We start from the raw sequence: 9,406 nt of genomic DNA on the forward strand, positions 1-9,406 counted from the left end.
AATATTAAATTTTATTTTTATATTCCCCCATACAATTGCAAACGCCCCATTCTGACCCCAATCCTTCCCCTCCCGCCCCCCACCCCCCAAAAAGTGTCTCTGGTTCATAGTTTTTTGTTGATTTTGATTTTCACTTTCTTATATTCATTTTCCTGGTCCCTTATTTAAGTTTTCTAGATTCCTGCTATGAGTGAGACCATCCGGTATTTTTCTTTTTCTTTTTGGCTTATTTCGCTGAGCATGATCCCTTCCAGTGCCATCCATGTTGCTGCAAATTGCATGTGTTTATCTTTTTTGAATGCTGAGTAATATTCCATGGTATATATGTACCACATCTTCTTGATCCAGTCATCTACTTTTGGGCATTTGGGTTGTTTCCAAAGCTTAGCTATTGTAAACAGTGCTGCTATAAACATAGGAGTGCAGGTGCTCTTTGGAATTGATGTTTCTGTGTCCTTTGGGTAAATACCTAGGAGTGGAATTGCTGGATCATATGGAAGCTCTATGTTTAGTAGGTCCAGAAATCTCCACACAGCTCTCCATAATGGTTGGACCAGTTTGCACTCCCACCAACAGTGCACAAGAGTTCCTTTTTCTCCACATCCTCGCCAACATTTGTTGTTGCTAGTTTTTTTAATATGTGCCATTCTCACTGGTGTGAGATGGTATCTCATGGTAGTTTTGATTTGCATTTCCCTGATTACAAGTGATGTTGAACATTTTTTCATATGTCTGTTGGCCATTTGCATTTCCTCTTCAGAGAAGTTTCTTTTTAGCTCTTCTGCCCATTTTTTGACTGGATTATTTTCTTTGTTGTTGCTGAGTCTCATCAGCTCTTTGCAGATTTTTGTGATCAGTCCTTTATCATTAGTGTTGGGTGCAAAAATGTTCTCCCAGTTGGTGGGGTTTCTCTTTGTTTTTCAAGTCAAGTTTTTGAAAAAGATAGCAGAGAGACAAACCCAATACTGAAAATGTTTTTCCCTGGGTGTGTTCAGAAACTGAGTATTGCTTTTGATGGCTTTCTGGGCCAAGCGTCAAAAGTTGGAAACTGGTTCCCCAAAGGTAGTTTACGCTTTCAGTGTTCTATGCTAAGAGTAAAGGTAAACTGTAAGAAGAGAGACGTGTCTATAAATTGGAGCCTAGCTTCACATCATCTAGATAGCTCAGAAAATCTCACACTTTGAACTTGGATTAATATAATTCCAGTGTCAGCACCCCCTACCTAAGAGAAATAAACTCTTCTATAAAGATAACCTCATCCTAGGACTCCAATTATTACCACAAATAACTTTGTGCCCAGGAAACAGCAGGAACCAGGAATGCAAGCTGAGAAAAACCTCATGAATGAGAAGTGGCAGAAATAGCAGACAACAGCAGTCAAAAGAAAGGAGAGGGAGTGTGAAATGGAAGATATAATGGATAAGATATATCTTATACAGGAATGCTGTTTATTCATGATTTAAGAGGGAAGAGTAGAATATATGTGTCCAAGTACAGATTTGTGGGTAGACATAGTAATGGGAGCTTATGTACATTTTCTTCAAATTGTTTCAGTGAAATTAAAAGGTTAAGAATGAGCAAAAAGGAATAGGGATGATAAATTTGAGGGCAGAGGGAAAACTTTCAAATAGTTAACTAGGATATTGACTCTGGGAATGAGCTAGGGCAACATGGTGATGTTGTCTGGCAGTCATAAACATTTGAATATAAAGGGAAGCCAGTCGTCTGCATAATTGCGTTTTTCTGCAGCCACATTTGCTATGCTGGTAATAAGTGACACAATGTGGTGACAATAATTTTAACATGGAGTGTTTTAGGGAGAAAGTATAGCATGAATGATCTGGAGATAGTAAGGAGTAGCAAGAGTCTCCTGCCCCACCCAGGCACAAAAACTATCAAGGCTGTGACAGAATTTAAAAGGGTTGCAGGGAATGTCTCTTCAGGAAAGAACCAGCTTTTAGAACATTTAGATAAAAGATGTATTATGGTCTAGAGCTTTATAGCTCAGCATATCTATAAAAAAATTATGAAATGCCTACCAGTTCACCATTGTGCAACATCATTTCTGAATTCACAGCATTCCATCCCATGTAACAAGGAGAGTTTGCTTGATGGAAAACTTTCTATAAAAATTTAGTAGCTCTAGACTGAAGAATACCAAAGAGGAGGAGCTGGAAATGGGAGGAAAGGGCAGAGGAGGTCAATCTGATAGTATAAATGACACTAGAACTTTGTTGGTAGGTAAGGTGGGATTTTTATACATATAGAGGTGGGACACTACCACTGGAATTCATATAGTATTGCAAACCAATGGTTAATCAATACAACTTTATTTTTGAAAACAGAATTTATTAGCTTATATTAGCTATTTCTTGGAAGAGTGGAGATGGGGAATGGAAATGTGTATTTCGTTCCATCAGATAAAATTGTAAGCCTGAATTAGATCCTGGTAGAGAAATCTAGTTGTAATTTCCACAAACTTCATATAATGTTCAAAATTCTAAGAAAACAGGGGGAAGTGATTAGAATAAATGGGGTAACTCTTTTACCCCTTTCTTCCCTACTCAATAGAACAGCAGTTCTCCAGATGTAATCCCTGGACCAGATTTAGATTTTGTTAAAAATACAGATTCTCAAGCTCTGCCCCAGACATAATGAATCACCTCTGGGGTTGGGGCCCAGATGTCTGTTTTAACAGATGTTCTAATGCCACCAAAGTTTGAAAACCATTTCAGGAGAGGAGAAGTCCTCTAATCCTGGAGTTACCAATTCATCAAGAATTCATTTTGAAGGATTAATAGAATAATAGAAGAATAGTGGAGAGGATATTTTGAAAGTCAAATAGACAGACCAGAGGAAGTGGAGAATGAGCTTGAGGAATATTTGCTATGGGATATAACTGGAACTAACAAAGATTTCTACTTATTATAGAAAATGACACTTGACAAATGTGTTTGATGATCTTACCTTTTCAATGCAAAAGAGCAGACCTATCTCTTTCAAAAATTCCTGTATTTGCATTTGAAATATGGTGCTGTTTCAATATTTTTAGCATGTTATTCTAGAATTAAGATGCTGGCTCAGTACTTTTCAGTCTGAATGTTTCCTAAAGTCTAACTTTAGGCCCCATTTGATTCTCCTGGGCATTCAGTGAAGACAAAAGTTGGCAGGTTTATAATAACTGCAGGGACTTTAGTGTTTTCCACTCATAAATCTGAAATTCAGCACAAAATGATAATCATTTACTTATACATTTTTTCTGAAAAGTATTATTTCTAATTACCAGTTCTACACATGATATTTTTCTTCAGGAAGACTGAAGAAGTTGCTTCTTTAAAAAAAAAATCATTTTTTAAAAAAATGTATGCAGAAATGAGGCCTATTGGAGGGGGAAAAGAGGGATGAGATGTGAAGAGGGTGGAGATCCAGGGGACCATGGTGAAAGATTTTGCATGCTTTGGTGGTAGGAGTGGTATGGTGTAGTATATTTCAAGAGGTATGAACCTATACTTCTAAATAAAACACACTGTTAAAACCAATGTTATCTCAAAAATAGCATTTACAAATAAAGTAGGATTTTAAAAATTCACTTTTCAGCTCTATAATAACATAAAACAGAAATATGTACCTATAGGACACTAATTCCAGCTTTTATTGACAATTCACTTTAAGTTACTGAATGTATAGATTGTAGCAATAAACAGCCATTCTCTTATTTTTTATTAGAATTATGAAATGTTCTTAAATGATAGTATGTCAAAAAAAAAACAGTATCTTCAGTGTCAATTTTACATGTTTCCAGCTTGTATTTATTTGCCTAATATCTTTATAACCTAAGTTTTTCATAGGTAAGACTATGAAATATACGATGAAAGTATCATCTGTAAGCATATTCAAATAGATTTTAGCATGACTTAAATATCTTCATGTTACACAATAAATTAATAGGAAAATACTGGATTGATCCAAATCTCGGGTGCCCTTCAGATGCCATTGAGGTTTTCTGCAATTTCACTGCTGGTGGTCAGACATGTCTATCTCCTATTTCTGTAACAAAGGTATGTCTTGCATTTTAGAATGTATGTCGGTACTTGTCTGATACTAGAATTTTAAATTAAAATTCTGTCACTTTAAATATTTGTGAATTTATAAATAGAAGCAAGATATCATTGTCTTGTATAGGCAGAAAAATTTTTTGTTTAAAAAATTTGTGGTAAATCTCAGCATTTTTTATTTTTTTATGGTTGACTTGGCTTACTCTTCTGATTATGCTTCTTAAATTCCTTCAGAAAATGTGGAACATATGTCTTTATGTATGCACATACATTAGAAAATCCCAAACAGCTGCAATGTATGTAATCAGCAATCAGGTACTTACAGTTTTCTGAAAATGACATCACTATTAAAAGAATTTTGCCTGAAAGTTTACTATTTTTGGTAATTGGGTACAAAATAACTTCCCTTGTACATCCTTAGACCGTTAAAACTTCCTATAATTGCAATTCTATAAATGAAATGATTAGAATAAATGACAGTTTATTATAATGTCATAGCAAGTATTTATAAAAGCTGAAGTTTCATTCTATATGAATATATATTTATGGAAGAAACCAAAACTGCATTTATCTTTACTTCTGGTTAAACTAGCTTTTTCTTACTAAGAACTCATTTGTCATTGACAGAAATCTGCTTCCTTTGTCAAATTTACCCTAATTACTCACTTATTAGTCAATACTTACCCACTTGTGTATTCATTCAATGAACATTTATTGATGACTCACTGAAAGATTGAAACTGCATCAAAAACCAGACACAAAAAAAAAAATAAGACTTTTTTCCATCCTTAAAGGCTCTATAGTTAAAATTGCTCAGCTAAGTTATTACAACTTGTAACATTTTTAAAAACTAAAAAAAAAAAAAAAATCCAAATGAAAGTATACACATACTTTTAAATTCTAAGGAATTAAAGCATTAAGGAATGACAAATTATTAATGCTGCTTAATAACATTACGAAATTATTTTCAGTTTCTGTCATATGGAGAAACCTAGTGGTACTCTGAGGCCAACTCATGCCAGGGAAGGAAAGCCTATTATGAACATCTCTTCCCAGCAACACTTTGAATGACACCACCTGATAGTCTGAAATCAAGGATGGAGGGACTATTTACACCATGGAGATCTGAAAAGCTGAAAATCAGGGATTTCCCTCCTCCCCCTAGTAGCCAGTGGTTACAGAATTAGCAGCACATCACTGATTGACACTTAGTTGCCAAGAAAAGTGACTTCCTCAAGAAGTCAAGGAATTTCCTCAACTTTCCCCAAACTTTAAGTTTCTGAATTGACATATCTTATAACCTGCGTATTATTTTGATATCATTAGTTGGAGTTTGGAGTTGGGAAAGTCCAGATGAACTTCCTTCATTTACTGAGCTCAGAAGCCACCCATCTCCTCACCATTCACTGTCTCAACACTCCATTGTGGACAAGCGCTCAGGCAAGTGGCCCAGGATGGCCTGTTGGTTTCAAGGGATGGAATGGCCAGATATTTGGAAAAAACCCTCTACTTGAACCTAAAGTGCTTTCAGATGACTGCAAGGTAAGAGAATGATACTTTCAGAATTGTTTGGTATAACTAACTTAAATATGATAAAAATCATAAAATTAGGATGAATAAAACTAATTGTAAGCTGAAGATACAGAGAAAAGTAAGATATTTTTGTGTTTGATTTGCAATAATTACATTTTTCAGAATCAACTATTTGCTTCCATCACATCTCATTACCTTTTGTCATATAAATTGGTCATCTGTGAATTGCGTATGTGAAACTTCCAGTGGCTCACCACTCCCTCTGAGACATGCTCCAAATTTCCCAGCTCTTTATTGAATGTTTAGAATAGTCAGACCCCAACCTTCCTTTCTAGTTTGGGCTCTTCCTGATTGTTCACACTCATCATCATATCAACAATTTCTACTACTAATTATTGGGAATTTTTTTACATGGGAGTTACCATGTATTGTGTATTATTTAATCAAAGCAGCCTTGTAATAGAGATTACACTTAGTTTCATTTTTATAGGAAAGAAAGTAAAAAGACAGAGAAGGTTAATATAGCTTGTTCAAGGTCTAATTAGTGGAGCTATTTAGCTCAGGAGCAAGAAATCAACTCCACAAAGGTATACCTCCAAAGCCTTTGCCATACTCTATAGCTAGGGACTGTTCATTGAAATCTCATTTAATCCTCACAACTGCATGAAATAGATATTTATTTCTATTTCATATAGGAGGAGATGGATCATAACTGGATTTCCATCAAAATATGTTCCAGGCCAAAATCTGTACCCATGCTATCCAATTTTCACTACCAACCTACTTTCCAACCTTTTATTTAACTCATCTCATTCCCTTTCTCTGAAATACCTTTCTCTACATCTCTAACCAAGTAGAAATTTTAGGCCTGTTTTAAGGCCCATCTTAAATTCTGAATTCCTGATGCTTTCCCTGATTACTCCAGCTGGAAGTAAGGAATTTTGTATTCATTGTATTATTTTGCTTTATCACATGTGACCTTGTATTATGACTGTTTTTTTCTCTTCTCTGACTAGATTTGTAAGCTACTAAAATTCAGAAACCAGGCCTAATTTATTGATCTTTATTTTTCCAAGCATTGTAAGAAAATTGATACATTTTATTCAACTGTTACCAAATGTATTTAGTGTTTAATAAATATTGCTTGAAAGACTTACTGAGTTAATCTAACAGCATCTTACACACAGGAGTCTAGTTCTAGTAATCACACCAAGTATATGATGTTAGTAATTTCTCTTCAGTGGACTTCAATGTCTTAATATCAATAATATTTATGGCTTAAGTAATCACTAATGTTCCTTAAAATTTTTAAATTCATAGTATTATAGTTCTGAAAATAAGTGAATAAAAAGTTCCTGAATAAAAAGCTTCATAAAACTGGTTGTGTTTCTCTATTTTATCTTCTTGAGTCTTAATCATAGGATATTTTGTACTATGTTTTTGTCCCATGCACACAAAACAGCATAGAATAAGATGAAGAGAAAGGCCTAGAAACTGAGAAGAAATTAAGAAGTAACCACACAATGGGAAAACAGAAACCTAAAAAATGATTCAACATAATTATAATTTACTTCTGAAGCTATTATTATTTCTTGACTGTTCATCCCCGTCTCCTCCCACCAAAAAAAAAAACCCATCCTGAAAAATCAGTCCCAAATAAAGAACACAGACGGGTATTACTCATAATAGGAATAGTGCAGTCTTTTAATTCATGTCTTATCCAATGATCTGCAGACCACAGAAGTCTGACCTTAGCCTCTGAGTGTAAAAAATCAGAACACTGTACCATTATAGGAAAGAAATAAGCCCGTGTTTCCAATTCTTATTAATTGTTACCATTTATTGGGCACTTTCTCTGTGCCAGGTATTGTTCTAGGTACTTTCTGTTCATAATCTCTTATCCTTAAAATATATCTCTACATTGTCTATGAAGGTCATTTTCTGAGAAAATGAAACAATTTCCTATTAAAGCCCTTTGTTCTTATTTTACAGATTCAAGATGGCAGCTGGCATAAGGCAAAATTCCTTTTTCACACCCAGAACCCTAATCAACTTCCAGTAATTGAAGTACAAAAACTCCCTCATCTCAAACCTCAACAGAAATACTACATTGAAAGCAGTTCTGTATGCTTTCTCTAAAGTCTCTGAATTAGTTCAGAATTCATGCTGTTGGCCAGGTAATTGCTGCAGAAGGAAAAATATATAAAGATACTATCATTATGAAATGCATTGGCTAAATCTTAAAGAATCTCAGGAAGAAAAGACTTCCTCCTAAGAAGGAGAAAAGGCGTTTTTAAAGGACTATGATTGATAAAGTATTTAATTCTTTTAAAAATTATAATGATCTGATTTCCCTAGAGAATTCCCTAGAACTGAAAATTTATAAACACGGAATTCTTCAGGACACCATATGTTTTTTGACTGTCTGAGAGCAAAGTACCCTTTAGACAGCTGGAGACGCAGAACACTGTGGAGCAATACTGGTTAATGCTTCCAGATGTGCAATGCTTCTGTCTAAAAACTACCAGCCACAATCCAATATGTCATTTTCCCAAACACTAAGCTGTATTCAGGTCCCCAGTGGGCATATACATCTTAGCCAGTGGTACACTACCTCTTACGTGTTGCCTTTTTGTGTTGCTTGGTGCTCTTTCTAAAACAAGGTGCTTGTGGCTTTCATAAACTATTTCTTTTTTTGTCTTTGTCATACTTTAAGAGTGTATGTACTGGTTACATCAAAATATGTTTGGTAGCATTTATTTTAATTTTAATTTGTTTGGTCACATAATAACAAGTAAAACATTATTTATGTGAAGTCCTTTTTCTATTTTAAAATTCTCTTTGTGGACTCAAAACCAGCACAATGTAACCTGTACTTCTGCACAAGAGAATTGGGAGGGTTTTTTTGTATTTGTTTTATTTTTTAAAGTGCTGTAAAAATATTGGCCAGCTACATCCAGTAGTAGGTTTGGGTTGAGTTTTGGGATTGTTATATTCTATTTTTAAAAATCCATGATCATCTGGAATGATACTTTGTGTATTTATATTTTGTAAAGTTTTAATTCAGCAAATCCTTTGAAATTGCTGCTGTTTTAAGTTATAAAAACTTTCTATTTCTGCTTCTTCGAAATTACATGTTTTGTAGTATTCATTTTCTTTTTCCGTTCTGAAATTTAATGTGTTGGGACCTAAAAGAATTCAACTCACAAGTCTTTAAAGCAACATCCAGGAAAAAAATAATTTTTGTAATTTAAAATAGGGTCAGTTTACACTTATTGTCAAAGAAATGTTTGTTCAGAAAAAAATAGTATACCTTTTGGTATATCTTAAAGCTTGTTACATCCATTATAAACATACCTTTAGCCATAGCAAACCACACTTACCTATCGATAATAAAAATGTGCTTTACATCTATTTTGGTTGTATTTATTTTATCTTCTTTTACTACCATATCATTCCATTATGTATGATAGCCCCTCTGGCATAACTATTCTGTTAATGTAGATTTAAAGTACCAGAAAATATCTGTTACAGCCCTGCAAAAAGATTCAGTGTTTCGGGCCTCCCCGGTGGCGCAGCGGTTGAGCACTGGGTTGCTGCCCGCAGCCTCTGTGGCGCCGGTTCGATCCCCGGCTGCTCCCCGGCCACTGGAGGAGGGTCCCACATGGCGCGCAGACCTCTCCTGCCGCCCGCTGCTCCCCTCAGCAGTGTACTTCGGCCCTTCTGCCTGCTCTGCTCCCCGCTCTGGCTCTGGTGAATTCTCTCACCCTCCCGCGCTTCTGACTGTACCCAGTGCATGTATAAACAAAACAAACAAA

At 35.1% G+C, this 9,406-nt stretch overlaps 1 protein-coding gene across 1 annotated transcript in view; it reads left to right on the forward strand.

The window, feature by feature from the left end:
* The window catches only part of COL24A1 (collagen type XXIV alpha 1 chain), a 260,287-nt gene extending 251,288 nt beyond the window's left edge, over positions 1-8,999 (forward strand). The window contains exons 58-60 of the mRNA XM_037499346.1: positions 3,949-4,058; positions 5,382-5,597; positions 7,581-8,999. Coding sequence (XP_037355243.1) covers positions 3,949-4,058; positions 5,382-5,597; positions 7,581-7,727 — 473 coding nt within the window. The 3' untranslated portion in view covers positions 7,728-8,999. The remainder of the gene's footprint in view (positions 1-3,948; positions 4,059-5,381; positions 5,598-7,580) is intronic.
* Positions 9,000-9,406: the final 407 nt, after the last annotated feature.

Source organism: Talpa occidentalis, unplaced genomic scaffold, assembly GCF_014898055.3.
Source record: "Talpa occidentalis isolate TD23 unplaced genomic scaffold, MPIMG_talOcc4v2.1 talOcc4.9, whole genome shotgun sequence".
Classification (NCBI taxonomy): Eukaryota; Metazoa; Chordata; class Mammalia; order Eulipotyphla; family Talpidae; genus Talpa; species Talpa occidentalis.